Source organism: Podarcis cretensis (assembly GCF_951804945.1).
Source record: "Podarcis cretensis genome assembly, chromosome: 1".
NCBI classification, from domain to species: domain Eukaryota; kingdom Metazoa; phylum Chordata; class Lepidosauria; order Squamata; family Lacertidae; genus Podarcis; species Podarcis cretensis.
Genome location: NC_137170.1, coordinates 127,693,595 through 127,714,619, shown reverse-complemented (window position 1 = coordinate 127,714,619; position 21,025 = coordinate 127,693,595). Strand labels below are relative to the sequence as shown.

At 45.4% G+C, this 21,025-nt stretch overlaps 1 protein-coding gene across 3 annotated transcripts in view; it reads left to right on the top strand.

The window, feature by feature from the left end:
- The first annotated feature begins 1,768 nt into the window (after positions 1–1,768).
- The window catches only part of ANKRD44 (ankyrin repeat domain 44), a 150,071-nt gene continuing 130,814 nt past the window's right edge, over positions 1,769–21,025 (top strand). For all 3 annotated transcript variants that reach the window (XM_079976878.1, XM_079976874.1, XM_079976872.1), the window contains exon 1: positions 1,769–1,888. In XM_079976878.1, coding sequence (XP_079833004.1) covers positions 1,862–1,888 — 27 coding nt within the window. In that variant the 5' untranslated portion in view covers positions 1,769–1,861. The remainder of the gene's footprint in view (positions 1,889–21,025) is intronic.

Below are 21,025 nucleotides of genomic sequence, written 5' to 3'. Positions count from 1 at the left end.
TACAAGGCAAGCTGTGTGTGTTGCATGTAGTATTTAATGAAGAATGACAAAACAGTTCAAGTGGACTTACTTCCAAGTAAGCGTGCACTGGAAACCAGAAGCATTCTTACTGGGCATTGTAGGAACTGATATAAATAGAAAAGAATGTAAGCTGTTTTTATATGCAACAACGGCAGCAAGAATATTATTGGCACAAAAATGGAAGCAAGAAGAATTACCGACGAAAGAAGAAGGGAGGATGAAATTAATGGACTATGCAGAACTAGATAAACTAACAGGAAGGATTCGAAATCTGCGGGACCAGAAATTCACAGAAGACTGGTGTAAATTTACAGACTATTTGAAAAGTAATTGTGATGATCAGACTACGTTTGTAGGTTTGCAAGAAGTTTTGTGAGGTGAACTATTGGAACTATTGCAAAAATGGATAAAGGGGAGGATGGTTAGTTAAGATAATTAAAGGCAATATGAATTTTAAGAAATGTATAAGTGGTTAAAACGGTGGATCATCAGAGGTGCTGATGGAAGTCCAAAAAAAAAAGAAAAAGAAAAAAAGATTGTATAAGTGGTGAAGTTTTGTGGTATGTATTATAATTTATATGTTAAAAGTAATAAAAATGATTTTAAGAAGTAAGTAAGCGTGCACTGGATTACTAACCATTCTTACTATTAATTCTGCAGATGCAAACCAATAAAATGGGAATTGCCCTATTGCAGCCTTTAGATCCACTGACCTGGGATAGCTCAGGTACAGCAAGAGACCCCTCAACCTCAAGGTGGCGGGTTCGAGCCCAAAAGATTCCTGCACTGCAGGGGGTTGAACTACATGACACTTGTGGTCCCTTCCATCTCTACAATTTACAAATATTTAGTAACAGATTTAGGGCAGTGTGTGGACCTCCCCTCCCCCCACCCCCAAACAGGGCACCAATCCGAAGGGGTGCAAAATCGAGAATATTAATAGTTAAGAAGATCCATTTGAGGGTGCCAAATTTTGGCCCTGCTTAAGGCCATATATTACCTTTACCTTTACCAAAGTTTACCACTGGATTCTGATATCAAGCTTAGATTTTAGAATCAACATGATTAAGACAGAGCTGCAAGCTGCAGGGTCTAAAAATAAAATAAAGAAACCCACATTGTTGAGCTTACAGTATATGCAATATATACATAGATGGATGGATGGATGGATAGAGGCAGTGTTTTTTTTCTAGGGGGATGCAGGGGTACGCATACCCCTAAACATTTTGTGCATCTTTGTACTTTTGTCCATTTACTATATTTATTTCCCCCGGTTTGGACTATAAAACGGTGATTTTCTTGAGCCAAAATTGACCCCCGAAAATTTTTTTAAAGCACTGTATGTAGGCTTATATTATATATATATATAATTATTATTCTTTTGCATGTGTGAGATACCTATAGCTGACTGAAGGATCTTCAGCAGTGGAAATGGAAAATGCAAAGGGCAGGCTTCGGGGTGGTGGTGGGGGGGTGGGTAAGGGGGCGAAAGCTGAGAGAGGAACAAAGGATATAGAACGGGAGCAGCAGGCGGCAGCAGATTTCCGGAAACGAAAGGGAAAGCGGGGAGGCAAGGGTGCAAGTGGCCAGAGGTGCTTTTCGCGGCTCTGGCCGGCAGGGGGTGGCTTTGCGCGCAGCGGTGCGCGCCCGCGGCTGGCCGGGTTTTGTGCAGCCAGCACTTCCTGCATCCGAGCAGGCTGGGCTTGCAAGACCAGCAGCCTTTTTCTGCTCCTGATCTAACAAGCGGCAATCGCAGCAGCAGGAGGCGGCTTGTCCAGCGCCGGTCTCCCTTTCTGGACCCTCCCGACCCAGCGGATCTGCATGCTCCCGGAGGGACAGAATGGCCGTGCTCAAGCTCGCCGACCAGGTAGCAGGAGAGGCGAAGGGAGAAGAAGCTACAATGGGGAGGCTGTGGCGGGGAGGGGATCCAAGGAGCAAGCGGCAAGCGGGCGATCGGCTGCCCTCCGTTGCTGTCGAGGGCCGGAGAGGAGAAGTCGCAGGGGAAAAGATGGGGGGCGGGCGGGTCATGGATTCCCCTCCTTCCATTTAACTGAACGCCAGCCCTGCCCGCCCCTGCGAGCAGCATTTTTTCATTCCTTGCAAGCGTCGAGCCCCGTTGTCCTTTCCCAGGCGGTTTTGCATTGTTGTTGTTTTGCAAAGGCCTTTCCCCCTTTTGCAGAAGCGGCATGTTTCTGTCTAATGTAAATCCAGAGAGAGAGAGAGAGAGAGAGAGGAGGGCCGGGGGTGGATTATTCTTTTCAAAAGGCCCTTTTGCAGAAGCGACATGGTTGGGGTTGATTTTTGCTCCGAAGCAAACATACACACAGAGTCAAGTTTCTCATTGTCTTGGGGGGGAAACGAGCAGTTGTCAAAATACTCTTGCGCGGAGGGGAATCTCACGACATCCGTGCATTTGTGGGTTTTGTTGCCCTTCTTTTCGGAGGAGGAGAGATGGCTGTTGGGAATCGCATCGCCCAGCCATCGCGGCCTTTTGTCCTGCTTTGCGGCGAGGGAGCATTTGTTGCCTCCCCCCCCCCCCGGACGAGAGATTCCGCCACATTTTCCTCCTGGTCCCTCTTCTTCCTCCTCCTGCTCCACGATTTACCTGCGCAGGGAGGTGGCGGTGCGGATGTCGGGTTTTAAACGCGCGACAAGGGGAGAGAGACTGATGCTGTCAGTTGCAGCGCCCCGTCAAGCCAGCCTTTGGCATGGCTGGCTTCCCCCCGAGGTTTCTAACCTCCCTCATTGTTGTCCCCCCCCCGGTTCCCCCCTTTTAAAAACGTGACACTTTACAGCTGGCTGCATTCAGGGCTGTTAATTGGCTGCTCAATCAGGGCCAGTCCCCAGTCGCTGGAGAAGCTCAAATATTTATGCAGCCTTTTATAAGCGAGAACTCCAAAGGGGAGCCTCTAATAGGCTGTTTGTTTAACCAATCCACGGAACTGTTGGATCCATTTAATCCCCAAGTCTGGGACTACTGGGTTTTAGTGGCGTTAAACTGTATTAATATTTGTGTTTTTAGAGGGTGCTTGTTGCTTTCCAACTCGTAGAACAGTGTTATGGCAACAAGATCAACAGCCTTGCTCCTTCCCGCCCCCCCCCCCCCCGTAAAAAGAAAAATGAAAAATTGAGCAGCATGATTTGTGCGTTTGGTGTGGGATACCTAGTATGAAGGCCCATTAAATTGCTTAACACAATATATAAGCAGTGAGTTAGTCAGAGATAGGTGCTCCTTATTCAATTGACGGGCTACATCATGGAATGGGGAACGTCAGCTCATCATCTGCTTTCGCTGTATGTTCCACAATGCAGATATGTGTACTTTTAATTATTATGCTGGCACCTTGAAGTCAGATTCCTCAGTGAGTATTGCGTGTCACTGAGCATACCCCTTTACAATTATTTCTACGATTGCAAATTACCCTCTTACATTTGCAGAGTAGGATGAATACTGTAATGTGATACGAAAACCACATTATAAGTGTTCCTGGTGTCTTTTAAAGTTCTGTTGTTGACTGTGCAAACAATATTTGTTTTTGTAGCTATTTTTGGATTTGAATAGCACTTCAGAAGGCATATGGATTTTATTGCTTACTCCTTCACTGCATATCTTGATTGAACCGGTACTTCCATAGCTCACTTTTTTTCTTACCAAGGCTTCAGTTCTCTGTTGACCCACCCATTGAATTGAATGGGTCTTGCTTCCGAGTAGGCGCGTGTGGGATTGCGCTGCAAATCTCTTACCATTAATAGCACAAAGCATTAAAAAGGGACATTGTGGCTCTTATATATAGTGGCCTCATTTATCTACTGACTGTACCAACTGTTTCAAGCTTGCCTGGTTTAATCTGCTAATTTTGGTTTAACTTGGTCTGTTTATAATCAGTAGCATGGATATCAGCCGAAATCCCCCACTGCTTCTTAAACGGATTATCAAGTTCTTCTTAGATAAAGACCACTGTGGTGCACCTTTCTCAATTTATTGCTTTTTAAAAGTATATTGCCTGCTGAAATCCGTTGTTTCGTTGCTTCTGCCATGCGTGGAAAGTTTGGAATGGAAAGTTTCCTTTCGATCTGATAAAATAAAGGCAGATATTGAAAGTAGACTGCGTTGTCTTCTAATAGCCAGATGTGTGTTTGTAATTGTGCAGTAAGCAATGTTTATAGCGCTCTCTGTGGCACATGCCCCTTGATGCTGCCTTGTCTTCATATTTGATGCTTCTCACTAATGGCGAAATTGTTTCACGCCAAGAGACTTTCTCTGTGCGCTGCAGGGTAGCACAGAGCCTCATAAATCAGAAGAGCCAGGTAGGCTCTGCAAATTGAACATCCCGGCTGCAGTTAATATTGGAGGTGTCTGTGCTCTGGCTGATAAAGCGCGGCGTTTCAGCAGCGCTTAAAGTCTTAGCCTGAAATCATGTCTTCAGTGCAGTCCTCTGGGGAATTATGGCTCTAAAGGTTTTAAACCTTTACTAAACCTGGGGGTGGGGGGCAGAAGAGAGAAAATGAAATTTGCTTCTGACACACTTTTGTGATAGGGAGAAACTGGCTTTGCTTCTGCTTTAAGAGGCCTATGTTGTAGGGCAAACCCTGTGCCCCTTCTCCTGTCAGCCGACTGGCCAGCTTCCCGCTTGGATTATCGTTTCCCCCACCTTTTTACCTTGTTGGAAATGGAAGCTATGAAGACGGCCAGGAGTAAGGAGGTGTGTCGCGTGATCCACACCATGCATTTCAAACCCTCTCGCACCATTTTGACAGTCCTGGCTTCCCCCAAAGGATCCTGGAAGTTTGCTAAAGAATATTGTCGTTTGTGAAAGGTTGTTAGGAGAATCTTCATACAGTTACAGTTTCATAATAATAATAATTTATTATTTATACCCCGCCCATCTGGCTGGGCTTCCCCAGCCACTCTGGGCGGCTTCCAACAGAACACTAAAATACCATAACCTATCAAACATTAAAAGCTTCCCTAAACAGGGCTGCCTTCAGATGTCTTCTAAAAGTTTGGTAATTATTTTTCTCTTTGACATCTGGTGGGAGGGCGTTCCACAGGGCGGGTGCCACTACCGAGAAGGCCCTCTGCCTGGTTCCCTGTAACTTGGCTTCTTGTAGCAAGGGAACCGCCAGAAGGCCCTCGGCGCTGGACGTCAGTGTCCGGGCAGAACGATGGGGGTGGAGACGCTCCTTCATTGGTATACTGGACCGAAGCTGTTTAGGGCTTTCAAGGTCAGCACCAACACTTTGAACTGTGCTCGGAAACGTACTGGGAACCAGTGTTTCAAGACCGGTGTTATATGGTCTCGGCGGCCGCTCCCAGTCACCAGTCTAGATGCCACATAACTACAGTTTCCAGAACAGTGAGGAAATGCAGGTGCTCTTGCTGAGAGCCCCTGTAGTTCTATCTCCATTAAGACTGCACTATAACAGAAATTAATTATTGGCCATTATCGACACTGGGCTTGTCTGCACTGGATTTTACAGTGTTTTTGCAGCTGTTTGCATACCTGTTCAAATTTGCGCAGCCCGCATGATGTTACCTTCAATATCAATATTTATGCTATATTTATGCAATCTTTATGCTTTATGTGTAAATTTGGGTCTACCTGATAATGGGGATAATATGATAATTTGGGGAAAATTGGGCTGCAGTCTGCTCCGTAAAGAGTGTCTCCATCGTTCAGCCCAGGCACTGAGGTCCACCTCCAAGGGCCTTCTGGCGGTTCCTAGGGAACTAGGCAAAGGGCCTTATTGGTAGTGGCACCCTCCCTGTGGAACGCTCTCCCATCAGATATCAAGGAAATGAACAACTTTAGATGTCTTCTAAAAGCCAGATAGTTGTTCATTCTGCAGTGCTTCCATTTCTTTTCCAGCTGTGCTTTTAACTGTTTCCTGTGTGCTCCTGATCCTGAAGAATATTTTTCTTTTGATTCCTCAGTTTTGCACAAAGGCACAAAGCTGCACAGGCAAACCATTTTTTTTAAAAAAAGTCTACACCAGATTTATTGCGCAACAATTTGAAAAGTGTGCGCTGAGAATTTACAATTGCTTTCATTTCTTTTCTACAGTGCCAGCAAGCATGTGCCAGGAATATAGCGATACATAGATAGATAGATAGATTGATAGATAGATAGATATTTGTTTGATCCCTCATATTTGCCCCAAAGCAGAAAACTGTAGAAGCAGATTAACAGTTTCCTGACTGTGTACTTATGCACACTTCCTGCGGAGGGAAATTGTTTAAAAAACAAGATGTACAAGCAGATACTTGTGCGCATGCCCGTCAGTACTTCATCAGCATAATTAGACACACAATAGACACATACAAATTTTGATATAGAATTGGCATGGGGGAAATCCTTTTGCATATCAGCGCTGCAGGAAATCTGCAAAATAAGAAAACAAGTACAGTCACACCTCATGTTGCGTCCGCTTCAGGTTATGTGTTTTCGTGTTGCGTCCCATGGCAACCCGGAAGTACTGGAACGGGTTACTTCCAGGTTTCGCCACTCGCGCATGTGCAATTCCAGAATTAGCCCTATTAAAGATCTTCCAGGACAACAACGCACATTCACACGACGAGGAACTCATTAAGTCACGTACTCTCAGAAGCTAGAAGCATCATAACTAGAAACTGGAAAAACCTATCAGGAGTGAACATACACCACTGGTACGAAAATGTATGGGAAACCACCTTATTAGAAAAGTTAACCAACAAACTTGAACTGGCACGGGGACAAGTAAAGGAGGACTCCGCCCCCCCCCCCCGGTGTGGCTCCCCTTTATCACATATACAGCACAACAGCATACAAATTGATATGGCTAATCTGACACAACAATGCCGCCCCCAATACAAACAAGCCACACAGCAACCAACCGAATGCAACTAACCACGTTCTAGCAATGCCAACAAAAATAAATAAATGTACATAAAGGACCTGTCCATGTGACACTGACAGAAATATCATAATCGCCCTCCATCTCTCTTTCCCTCCCCACCACATAATGCATATGAGAGGGTGGGAGAGTGACATGTATGTACATCACCCCCAAAAACCCCAGAGAAGACATATTTTCCTTCTCAAAACAGTACATTTCCTTCATAGGCAAATGAAAAGGGATTTCAAGGAAGAATCGGCTAAAATTCATACTGTGAATCGACCAAGATTTCTGTAATTGGCAGGCAGTCCATGTTTCCACTGAGCTAACATCACATTGTGCAATAGAAAAGACCTACCTAGAGTTATTAGTCTGTGATGGCTTATTATTTGCATGTGTGAGACATGAATGCATGCCACATTCAACAAGTGGCGAACATATACGTGTGAACCGGCCCCTCGGGGCTCCTAGCTACTGTTAGTGGTAGTCAGCATCTTTTAATCTTGCTGAAGTAATGGGTTTCATCAGGTGCTTTTTTTGGGCCGCAGGCATCTGGTCTTTGATTGCTCAGCGTTTGTTTCAGCACAGCTGAGTCAAGTGTCAGGTTGAAGGTTAAACCCTAGCCCCACTGAACTCAATAGTGAGAAACGCAGGAGTGTGCTGCAAGTCTCCTTTAGAAGCCATGGGCCCAATCTTAGAACCCACTTCTGCTTGTTGCTGAGGGTGAAGGACGAGTGGTTTCTGCAAACATCCTGCTTGTGGGCTGTTGCACGGAGGTTGACGCAAACCCTCTTGTGACTAATCACTGGTTACAGCAATGTGTGTTTCCATGCAAAACAAGACACTTCACCCTCTCTGCTCCACAAGCAAACAGCCTGAATTTTATCTGAGGCACGTGGCTTGCGGCGCAATTGTGTGCAGGTTGTTGTTGTTGTTTAGTCGTGGAGCCCAAAGCATCTGCAAAATTCATTTCTTCCAACAAGTCACAGATGAAAATGTTGTTGTTGTTTAGTCGTTTAGTCGTGTCCGACTCTTCGTGACCCCATGGACCAGAGCACACCAGGCACTCCTGTCTTCCACTGCCTCCCGCAGTTTGGTCAAACTCATGCTGGCAGCTTCGAGAACACTGTCCAACCATCTCGTCCTCTGTCGTCCCCTTCTCCTTGTGCCCTCCATCTTTCCCAACATCAGTGTCTTTTCCAGGGAGTCTTCTCTTCTCATGAGGTGGAGTCTCAGCTTCAGGATCTGTCCTTCCAGTGAGCACTCAGGGCTGATTTCCTCCAGAATGGATAGGTTTGATCTTCTTGCAGTCCATGGGACTCTCAAGAGTCTCCTCCAGCACCATAATTCAAAAGCATCAATTCTTCGGCAATCAGCCGCCTTTATGGTCCAGCTCTCACTTCCATACATCACTACTGGGAAAACCATAGCTTTAACTATACGGACCTTTGTTGGCAAGGTGATGTCTCTGCTTTTTAAGATGCTGTCTAGGTTTGTCATTGCTTTCCTCCCAAGAAGCAGGCGTCTTTTAATTTCGTGACTGCTGTCACCATCGTGTGCAGGTTTACTGAGAAGTAAATGGTGGTTATTTCTATTTCCCAAGTAGGTTGATTGCATCCATAAACTGTGTTTGCTAGTGTTTCTTCTCCCTTTCCTCTGAAGAGTCCGTCCCATTCTCGCCCCACTGCCCCCTGGACACTATGTGTTGAACCTAAAGTGCAGGAAAATTTTCAGACAGTAGTAAAGCACATGGCTGCTACATGTTGCAATAACTGATGCAATTCAGTTCAGCTCTTTTGCAGAAGGAGCAGCGAAAATAAATCTTCTTTTCCTCCAGCTCTGTCATAACAATGCATTGGGGTTTTTTTTGGGGGGGATAGCTTGAGAGGATTTGAGGTGTATAAATTAAAGAAGCTTGCAGCAGTGCTCATTTCTGTTAGTGCTGTTTAGGATGCTTACTCACTCGGGTTTTGAAAATACGGCCGTGTTCTATGTTCAAAAGGTTCCACTTCTGCTTCCTCATGCACAAGACAGTTGCACAAGTGAAATTGAGCCACCTCCTGAAGTCCCCTTCTGCATGCAAAGGCACAAGCTACGTGCACAGGACAACCAGTTCTGCACACAGAGGGTGCAAGCGTATGCACTCTCAGGTAGAACTGTGCACGTGATACTTTTCTGTTTCCCCAGCCCTTTCATTCCCAGTCTGAATACTAATTTAGAAAGCAATGAGCAGTCCTTGCTCTGTGTCATGGTTTTTGAACTGTGCTCTGCAGCTGCCCCTTTAACTGCAGTTTGAGTGGCATCAATTAGCAAGGTAATAGTGCCCATGAAAGTGTCACCTGCTGCTTTCTGCATATCAGACCCCTGCTAATGGCTCAGGAACAGCTATAAGCCCAGGGTAGGCCTTTTTTCACCTCCTTCTGGTCAGCTGGCAAGCTTACTCTGTGGATCAGACATAAAAATACAGTGGTACCTCAGGTTACATATGCTTCAGGTTACAGACTCCGCTAACTCAGAAATAGTGCTTTAGGTTAAGAACTTTGCTTCAGGATGAGAACAGAAATTGTGCTCCGGCGGCGCGGTGGCAGCAGCAGGAGACCAGATGTCAAAGAGAAAAATAATTACCAAAGGGGCCTGGAATTGTTAGACAGAAGCTGCTGCCCGGGTACAGACTAGAAGTCATGTTTCCCTGATGGCCCACATGACACAGTCCGACCCTACCATTAGGAGTGAGGAGCAGTGGCAAAAAGTTGGTGGAGCAGGACTTGACCTGCACTCCTTAAGCCAGGCACAGTGGAAGGCGCCAAATGATGGTGTGGAATATATAGCCGGTTCGATTGGCTTCTGTACATGAAAGGAGGTGCTTCTCCTTAACCTTGCAGAGCAGAATGTCTTGGACCAGACTTGGGAAAAACGTACCCTTCTTTCTCCCTCATTTTAACATGCACTTTGCTGCTGTCACGGAACTGCTTGTGCAAATAATAATAATAATAATAATAATAATAATAATAATAAAATAACCATGCAACCTGATCACGAATGCAACTTTTCTTTGTCTTCGTTACTTTTTCGGACTACAGTTGGTTCTAGTTTCAGGGTTCCCTGCAGTTTGGCAACCTTACTAACCAAGAAGGCTTCCGTCACCATCTTTGCTACTTGTGCCCAGTGTGATTTGTTCTCACGCTCTCAATTAAAGCTGTCATTGTGTGGAACCAATGGCTATCCCAAAAGGAATCGAACCAGGAGATATGCCTCTTCCAGAAAGCGACCGCATGAACCCCCCAGAAACAGTTATAATTGGACAAATGGGGGGGGGGGGTTTGAGAAGTGATCTATACAAATCTGTTATGTTGCGTACTTAAGTCTCCCTGGGTGTGTATGTCATGAGGTTTCACTGGCTCTTGAAATATGAGTGGCATCCAGCAAAACCGCATGCTTCTCAAGGTGTGGTATTTCATCTCCGCATGACATGTGGCTTTCAACCTTCTCCTGCTCAACTACAAAATAGGGACATGGTTGTCATGGTGACACAGGAGCTCTGTCCTGCCTGAAAGCTTATAGCTGCCCAGCGGTGATCTAAGGGTTGTGGTTGACCTTAGGATTTGTGCATGTTGGATAGGACCGGGGCAGAAAGGTAAAGCTTGCTTATTCCTGCTTTGTCCAAGGTTCATTCTTCTGGAAGAATTCAGTACATCTTGACCTTTTGAAAATCAAACCATGGGGACTGCAGGGTGGGGGAGAATGTTCTACTTCTCCTTTCAGCTGTGCCAGTCTGGGTCAACGGTAGACCTTGCCAGTAGTGGTGAGAGCCAGTGTGGTGTAGTGGTTAAGAGCGGTAGTCTCGTAATCTGGTGAACCGGGTTCGCTTCCCCGCTCCTCCACATGCAGCTGCTGGGTGACCTTGGGCTAGTCACACTTCTCTGAAGACTCTCAGCCTCATTCACCTCACAGAGTGTTTGTTGTGGGGGAGGAAGGAAAAGGAGAATGTTAGCCGCTTTGAGACTCCTTCAGGTAGTGATAAAGCGGGATATCAAATCCAAACGCTTCTCTAAAAAGAGAGCCAGTGTGGTGCAGTGGTTAAGAGTGGTGGACTCGTAATCTGGTGAACCGGGTTCGCTTCCCCGCTCCTCCACATGCAGCTGCTGGGTGACCTTGGGCTAGTCACACTTCTCTGAAGACTCTCAGCCTCACTCACCTCACAGAGTGTTTGTTGTGGGGGAGGAAGGGAAAGGAGAATGTGAGCCGCTTTGAGACTCCTTCGGGTAGTGATAAAGCAGGATATCAAATCCAAACTCTTCTTCTCTAGGCTCTGGGGGCTTCTGTAAGTCAGGGGCAGCCCGCTACGGCTCCCAAAACCCCTGACCGTTGGTGGCACCTGGTGGCAGTGAAGGCCAATGATAGCTTTGAAAGAGGATTAGTCAAATTCATGGAGGATAAAGCTATTGTCAGGGAACTGTCATCAGCTCCGAGGCGAGAGGTGGAAGGGCAGTTGTGTTATAGGGAGCCTCCAAAGCTCTTCCTCCTGCGAGGAGGGGAGCCCCGCCTCCAGTGGGGAAGGGATGCAGGGATCAGAAGATGCTAGAGAGAGCCGCAACACTGAGCCTGAGCAAAGCGGAGGGGAGGCAAGTCCCCCTTTGCCAATGCCCTCTCTGCACAGTTGATTTGTGCGCAGAGAGGGGAGGAGAAGGATGGGGGTCAAAAGACTGTTATGCTGGGGAAGGTTTAAGGACCGCTCACTCCCAAATTCTGCTAGCAACTGAGCAGACATGGACTTGAGACGCTCTGCACTGTAAATGGTTTTGTACGGATAATAAAGCCTGGAAAAGACAGGTGGGAGTCTTGCCTGTTCTCTCTCGAGCAACCACGCCGGCACATAACAGCTATCACTAGCTTCTAACCCTGATGGTTATGTCCCACTGTTGGAGGAAGTATGTTTAGGATACCAGTCTCTGGAAACCACAAGAGGGGAGAGCGGTGATTGGGTCCTGTTGTGGTTGGCCATAACAAAAAGTTCCAGGCTTAGGAACTCAGATATATAACCTAAGCACCAGCTGGCCCCTTAAACCAAGGTTGCAATTGCTAAAATGGAATGTCTACTTACCACTTTGGGGCAAAACTGCTCCAAAGTCTTATTTTTCAAAGGATGGACTGACTGTGGTTGATTATCAGTTAAACATCTAGCTAGTTCAGAGGTCCCTCCTTGAGCTCAGTCAAGAGCTTTGAGAACTTAGAGAAGAAAAGTCACTTGATCCCGGGACAGTTCACATATACATTGGCCTACCCCCAACCTCTTTTTCTTGATGGCGACTGCTCCTTCTCAGGCTGCACAGAAAAAGAATTTTGGTTTCAGAAATACACTCTGATTGCGGAGATAAAATATAACTGATAGAATTCTACAGTGTCGGAGTACAGCATGTGAGAAGTCCAGATCCAATGATCCTCAGACAGTGGAGATATCAGGCACTATCTTGGTGCCCAGGAATCTTCACTTGGTCACAAATGGTTGGTAGTCAGGTGCAAAATTGATGCTTTTGAGTTATGGTGCTGGAGGAGACTCTTGAGAGTCCCATGGACTGCAAGAAGATCAGACCTCTCCATTCTGAAGGAAATCAGCCCTGAGTGCTCACTGGAAGGTCAGATCCTGAAGCTGAGGCTCCAATACTTTGGCCACCTCATGAGAAGAGAAGACTCCCTGGAAAAGACCCTGATGTTGGGATAGCTGGAGGGCACAAGGAGAAGGGGACGACAGAGGATGAGATGGTTGGATAGTGTTCTTGAAGCTACGAACATGAGTTTGACCAAACTGCGGGAGGCAGTGGAAGACAGAAGTGCCTGGTGTGCTCTGGTCCATGGGGTCACGAAGAGTCGGACACGACTAAACGATTAAACAACAACAACAAGGGCCTCATTCACTCTCAGCTAATTCTCGAAGAATCACGTGTCAGCTGTGTGTGTGGCCAAAACTCTAGCTTTTTGACTTTCTTTCTTTTTTGCTGCCCCCAAAGTCAGTAAAGGTCTATGGGTCCTGAGAAATTTGCTTTGGGGTAGGGGCTGAATGAGCCCCACCCCCAAAACTTTGATTCACCAGCTTAGGTTTTAGAATGAAACATGCACATGTCGCAATAGGCGTGATTTTCAAAGAGAGATGGGAGAAGGAATCTTTTGACATAGTCCTTCCATCTGCAGTTTTAATAAGTCCTTGCATCATCATCATCATCATCATCATTATATTATAAAAAAAGCTTTTAAAAAATCTGTTGCCTAATTAATTAGGGTTATCTTTTGAGTCAATCCGAATGTTCCTAATGAATTAATCAACTCCATTAATTGGCCAAGATGTTTTTCCCCCCCTTTAAAGTCATTTGATGTGAAATGGTAGGGTAAATGTTGTGAAAGCTGACCCAAATCTCATGCGCTGGTAAATTGAGTTCACTTACAGGTCTTGCAACAGAAGCTGAGTTTAAGTCAGCACTGTGCCATTTGTCGTCCTCAATTATATAAAGCTCTAAGAATTTCCTCCCTCCCCACCCAAAAAACCCTCATTTTCTGCTTCCTCAAAAAGATAATTTGGTATGCAAGTGTAAAAGAGGAAGTCGAGGTTCTGCAAAAACATTTTGTCAAAGTGAGTTTCCCCAAGTCTTGTGATGCCTTAAAGATGAGCAAGTACATGACAACACTGTATTTTACAGGCCATTTCATCAAAAGCAGCCATTGTGAGGTGGTTATGAATAGCGTGAAGCTATTTAGAAATCACTAATAACTTGCACAGTAAGGATCTCACTTACTTTGAGTTTGTGTCTGTAGCCGTGAAGGCCTGGTTTAATGCCCTGAACCCACCCCACTGTTCACTGATGCTTTTATGCACTTACAGATTTTTTAAACCACAGCTTCTTAATTTCCCTTCTGCAGAACCATGGCTGATTTGATAGCTTGCGTATATCTCAGCTGGACGAAACCAAATGAAACAGCAGAAGTCGAAAGATCCTTGTTGACTCTGCTTTATGCCTTCAACTTATTTCAATTATCTCCGCCCTGGATCCTTTCTCTTTCTTCTTTTTTTTTAATCCTAAATTTATTAAGCGAATGGATTCTTTGTATATTCATCTTTGGTCCTTCATTCACATGGATGGATTAGGCAAACTAGAATTTCTGTTATGCTCCCGCCCAGTGCTATTTTTCTAGAAAAAGAGGTGCCGGAACTCACCACAAACACCTCTCCTCGTTCCCTTAGAATGGCAATGGCGCCCACCTCAAAGGTGCCGGAACTGAGTTCTGGTGAGTTCCCCCTGAAAAAAAGCCCTGCTCCCACCCCCTCTATTGCTGTGTGCGCATTACTGGCATAAAATGTTGTGAGGTTGGCATCTCCTGCTGGGTTTCAAGTCAGATTTGCATGATGTTGAACACGTCAGTACGGTTTGATGTGCCTGTTCACTTTCTGTCTTCACCCAGTGGATGCAGAGGGGGCTGGGATGTAATCTATCAGGAACTCCTATTAGCGAAGCTCTCATCTGCACATGTGCAGCAGCTCTCTCAACTGTACACACCTCAGTTGAACTGTGACTTGAATGTGCCTTTAAGTTTCCAGGTCAAATCAAAGCTGCTTTGAGGGGAGGGAAGTCCATCACATTGCAGCCCTTCACAAGACACTAGGATAGCTCTGCATGGCGGATAACAACATGGGTAAAGGTAAAGGGACCCCTGACCGCTAGGTCCAGTCGCGGACGACTCGGGTTGCGGTGCTCATCTCGCTTTACTGGCCGAGGGAGCCGGCGTTCAGCTTCCAGGTCATGTGGCCAGCATGACTAAGTCGCTTCTGACGAACCAGAGCAGCACATGGAAACACCGTTTACCTTCCCGCCAGAGCGGTACCTATTTATCTACTTGCACTTTGACGTGCTTTTGAAACTGCTAGGTTGGCAGAGGCAGGGACCGAGCAACGGGAGCTCACCCTGTCGCGGGGATTCGAACCGCCGACCTTCTGATTGGCAAGCCCTAGGCTCTGTGGTTTAGACCACACCACCACCCGTGTCCCTTAACAACATGTGTGTACAGATTCAAAAACCTGCAGTGGGAGTACTCTGAAGTCAGAGTAAATGGTGATATGTACACAGTCTCTCTCTCTTTCTCTCTCTCTGTCTCCTTGGGCAGATGGAAGCTTTCCTGTAATGCAGTACAGTCATACCTCGGGTCGAATGTGCTTCAGGTTGAGCACTTTCAGGTTGCCCTCCGCGGAAACCTGGAAGTAATGGAGCGCGTTACTTCCGGGTTTCGCCGCTCGCAGACGCTCAAAATGATGTCACGTGCATGTGCGGAAATGGCAAAACGCGACCCGTGCACGTGCCGACGCACCATCGCGTCTTATGTTCCATTCAGGATGCGAACGGGGCTCCGGAACGGATCCTGTTCACATCCTGAGATACCACTGTATAGTGGTACCTCAGGTTAAGTACTTAATTCGTTCCGGAGGTCTGTTCTTAACCTGAAACTGTTCTTAACCTGAAGCGCTACTTTAGCTAATGGTTTTATGGCAGACTAGGGAAACCACAGAGCCTAGGACTTGCTGATCAGAAGGTCGCTGGTTCGAATCCTCGCAACGGGTGAGCTCCCGTTGCTCGGTCCCTGCTCCTGCCAACCTAGCAGTTCGAAAGCACGTCAAAGTGCAAGTAGATCAATAGGTACCACTCTGGCGGGAAGGTAAACAGCATTTCTGTGCGCTGCTCTGGTTCGCCAGAAGCGGCTTAGTCATGCTGGCCACATGACCCAGAAGCTGTATGCCGGCTCCCTCGGCCAATAAAGCGAGATGAGCGCCGCAACCCCAGAGTCGGTCACGACTGGACTTAATGGTCAGGGGCCCCTTTACCTAGGGAAGCAGTAGCCCTACCTTACCCTTGTTAGACCTAGGCCTGTTGTCAGACATGGTGGGAGTTGATAGGTGTAGATCAGTATCTGGTGGGTGCTGGGTTGGAGAAGAGTTGCTCACATCTCCAGTTCAGATAGTGTTGTCATTTGCCAAGAGTGGATGCTTAGAGACAGCAGTGTGGTGCTCGTCTAGTAAACCCTAGCAGTGGTACATCCAGTTATAGATGTAAGTTTCCACTGAGATGAAAGTGGAAGCTATTGTTCTGTGCAGCCGATAATATCCTCTGTATCTCTGTCCTGATTGAAATGCTGAGGTTCACATATGGCTCCTGGACCTTTTGCAGAGACCACCCAGAGCCAGCGGTGAAATCGGAATCTCTCTCTGATTCTTTTACACCGTACATTAAAACCTGCTGACCTGAAAGAGGGATGTGTGGGGCCTCCTGGGGGGCTTCGTTGTAACAAAGGAAAGCCAGAAATAAAATACAATAGGAAGAACTATGCCACGCGTGTGTCAAGGAACAGGTTTGAAACAGCGTGCACCAATGCGAAAAAAGGCTGTAATTCGGGCAGCGTATTTGCAGCACAGCACACACCACCAGTGAATGGATTCTACCCCACCCCTCTTACAATTTGTAAAGATAATATTAGCAATACACTCGGCACACAAGTTTTGGCTGCCTGACATCTGCTTGCAGTAATCTGCTTTCAATATGTGGTAGGCAGAGTTTAGATTTCAAGCCGCAAATGTAGCACAGAGAACTGTTTACGGGTGTAGAGACACACACACTGTCTGGCCATGTGTGCTCATTCTTAGGTGGGGAGACTATACATAATTATCTGTGTAGATGTGTACTGTGCCTGAGCTGCAGGGCAGTGGTAGAGTTGTCAGCTTTGCATGCGGAAGGTTTCAGGTTCAACCTCTGGCGTAATAATAATAATAATAATAATTTATTATTTAAACCCTGTTCATCTGGCTGGGTTTCCCTAGCCACTCTGGGCAGCTTCCAGCAAAATATTAAAATACAATAATTCATCAAATATTAAAAGCTTCCCTAAACAGGACTGCCTTCAGATGTCTTCTAAAAGTTAGATAGTTGTTTATTTCCTTGACATCAGATGGGAGGGTGTTCCACAGGGCGGGTGCCACTACCGAGAAGGCCCTCTTCCTGGTTCCCAGTGAGGGAACCGCCAGAAGGCCCTCGGAGCTGGACCTCAGTGACTGGGCAGAATGATGGGGGTGGAGACGCTCCTTCAGGTATACTGGGCCGAGGCCTTTTAGGGCTTTAAAGGTCAGCACCAATTGAATTGTGCCCGGAAACATACTGGGAGCCAATGTAGGTCTTTCAGGACCGGTGTTATGTGGTCTCGGTGGCCACTTCAAGTCACCGGTAGGTAGGGCTGCAAGAGTCTTTTGTGAATGACATTCTGGAGAGGCACTGCCAAAAAGGCAGCTTCCTATGTTTTTTGTTGTTGAACTCTGTGGACTTTAAGAAATGCAGCTTCGGTTAAAACAGGGTGCAGTGTCCAGCCAGATGTTGTTGGGCTACAACTCCCTGGTCCAGCTCTGACCATTGGCTATGCACCCTGGTTACCGTAATAGGATGGCATGGCATCACCACAGACTGCAGTGCGGCTTATGGCAGTAAGTCGCCGGACAGCCTGGAACAGTTTTGCACATCAAATCAAGTACTCAGCACTTTCATCAGTGACTAAGTGGTAGAAAGGATCTTCTCTTGAATACCTTGGAGAATTTCCATGACTCTCAATATATGGCCAAGAGGCTTTTGAAGTTTGGGCCTCATTACTCCGCAATCTCCATAAAGCGAACACAGTAATTGTCCATATGCTAAAATATGTGTTTGCTGGCTCGTTTTCCTGTCCGAGGAGTGTTGGCTTTCAAAGTTAACTTCCTATAAAAACCCCAAACAAAGAGTAAGTCATTCCTCTAAGGTTGTTCTAACTGCTCCAACATAACTAGGTGACCTAGTTATGATTCAAGGAATCAACAGCCTTCCAATATAATCAAGGAGGCACATTCTTAAATTAAAGGAGATGAGCTGCTGTTACCTGAATCAAGGGTAGCTAATAAACAAAAACCAAGTTTGAAAATTCCTTACGCAACTTAACTTTGAATCTAGTAGGAATAGCCAGAATTGCAAGGTTCCAGTATTTTCTTTTAGAGGCTATTGTACACATCCTGCAGTGGTTTCTGAATAAATATGTTTTGATTAACTAAGCTTTGAGCTCTGAAGGATTCTAGTTTAAAAGTTCAATGTCTTAAAAGAGAATATTATGAAAATGATGTACAGGTGGTACATGACCCCAGTCAAGCTCGCAAAAATTTATCATTTGCCCGATAATAAATGCTGGAAATGTAAAGAGACTGAAGGTACATTCTTTCACCTTTGGTGGACGTGCCCAAGGATTAAGGCTTTCTGGGAAATGATCTATAATGAAATGAAAAAGGTATTTAAATATACCTTTCTGAAGAAACCAGAGGCTTTTCTCCTGGGCATGGTTGGCCAATTGGTGTCAAAGAAAGATAGATTTTTTTTTATGTATGCTACAACAGCAGCAAGAATACTCATTGCAAAATATTGGAAGACACAAGATCTACCCACTCTGGAAGAATGGCAGATGAAGATGATGGACTATATGGGACTGGCAGAAATGACCGGCAGAATCCGAGACCAGGGAAAAGAGTCGGCGGAAGAAGACTGGAAGAAATTTAAAGACTATCTACAGAAATACTGTAAAATTAATGAATGTTAGAGTGATGTTGGACAGAAAATAAGTGGTTTCCAGCTGTAATGCTTAAGAATATGAAAAAAAAGGTTTAGAAATAAGTAAAAACTAATGGTGAGGATTTGCTGAACTAACAATTTGAATTGGAATACAAGAAAGGGAGGTATGAGGAGGTTGGGAAAATAAGTTAAAAGAAAATAAGTAATGGAAATTCTATTTGTTTTTAATTATTTTTGTATTTTTGTTGTTTTTTCTCTTTTATTTTTTACTTTATATTGTATTATTTTCTGAAAACCTTAATAAATATTTTATAAAAAAATAAAAATAAAAGTTCATTCTATCCAACGTTTGCGTGGGACTTTTCACCCACCTCCCAATAAAGTGAACGATGGTGATCTAATTGCATGTTCAATTCTGGGGGGCAGGGAGCCCATAACTTTCCACAGGGGATGGGAATTATTATTTCACCATGGCTTTATGGAAGGTTTAGCCATAGCAGTAAAGCAAAGTCATTCAATCCGTTGTAACCCAGAGCTGCATTTCTGTCACAATTCCATTGCTTTCTCGGTTCAACTTAACTGTAGGAGCCAGATGTTGCCACATCTGGCTGTGTTGCTTTTCTTCCGTTGTGGTTGCTCTGCATCATCGTTTGCTTGTTGTCTTGGAGCTGCCCAAATAGTCTAAATCCTCTCACACGTGCATATTTTGCGAAGTTGGCTACACTGTGCCGGGAAAAGAGTACTTCCAAGTTGTTGCCCTTACGCGAGAGACAATGGAGCAGCAGTACGTTGGGGATTAAATAACTACTAGACGTTGAAATTCCATCTTGAGATGGAAATATGCTATCGTTGAACATTACAGGACATCGTTAGTCATGAGCGGGGTTTAAAAATACTGTGCGACTCCAGAGTGTGCTTTGTTCTGGAACCGAAACGCTAATAAAGTTATTCCTGGAAAATGTGCAAAGGAATCCTTGAGCTTTGTGGGATTCAGTAAGGCTGTCTGCAGTTTCAGAACAATATTATGATTAAACCGAATTTGGGTCAAAATATGCGGTTTGCTGTTTTAATTCCACAGCAGTCCTTGCTCCTCAAGAGAGGTAGGCGAAGCAGCAGGACTGCTGTTATTACTCATGCCAGCTGCTGAACAGTCTGCAGAAGTTATTTGCAAATGCAATTAATCCAAGAGAGAAGTCTTCGCAGGCAATGCTTTTGTTTTGCATGATGATCGGGAACACTCACGGGGTGCCCTGGTCACAATTTCAGATCTGTACCTGCTACTATTCCTGCTTTATGTCAGGACCTCACACTTTTCCTTCCCTCACTTGTGGTACTGTGGATATTGGCCTTCCTCTTCTTCCTGATATTGCATTTCTACCTGTGAGAAGCATGCTACTCTGGTCGCAGCAGCCCCATTGGATTCGTCAATGAATTTTCCTTGGTTAATGCTAAAGAGGATAATAAGACTTGTTTTGTGCAAGAGGAGGGGACGCTGAAGACCTCCATGTCATTGAAATTCTATTCAGTAGTGATCCAGACTAGATTCCAATGTATAGTTAGCAGAGTAAAACTTAAACACGTTGCAGGATTCCCCAAAAATAGACCAGAGGCAATTATATTTCATTCAGCAGAGCTTTACTGCTACTGAAGGCAAATGAGCATAATGGTTATAAATCCAAAACATTCAGGATTGGCACTGTCCATAAGAAGTCCTCAGCTTCCGTACTCAGCTTCTCTTATGAGTTTGACTAAACTGCGGGAGGCAGTGGAAGACAGAAGTGCCTGGCGTGCTCTGGTCCATGGGGTCACGAAGAGTCGGACACGACTAAACAACTAAACAACAATAAGAAGTCCATTTGCAGCAGACTTACGGTAACTTAAACTTACAGTAACTTATAACAAGACTAAACCTTAACACTATATACATAACACCACACCAGAAGGAAAGAGAGATAGAAAAGAGTGAAACCCAGGCTCCTTCTGGCCTTACTATTATAGTCAACATGACCTTGACAGAAGAGGTAAGAGAACCAGTTTAAGCCAACTGTACTCAGCTTCTCTGAAGGAATAACCCAAACACCATGAACCTTCTGTTTGCTTCCACAGACAAGCTTCCAGAACCCTCTTGAATTAATTAGAATAGGAAAGATCTCTACACATCAGATCAGTCCTTTCTGCACCAAGAAATGCAAACTGACACTCTATCACTCTAATCCAGCCCAGCCAGCAAGGTCAGTGGTCCGACATGCTGGGAGTTGAAACTATTGTTGGCATTCCTTAATGGATTATTGCAGGTTGGCTCTGGTTACATTCCACCATTAGGTTAATTGTTTGTTCCTCGAAGGGTTTGAGCTCCAAAAGGTACCTTTCCAAGCTATCCCGTTGCAGTTCGAACCAACAGTGAAAGTTGCGTAGGTTGTTTCTTGCACTGCTGATAGGGAGCCGTTGTGACTTGTTATCTAACCCCTCAGGGGGAGAAGTCAGTTCTGCTTTACTTCCTATTTATTCCTCCCCCCCCCCCC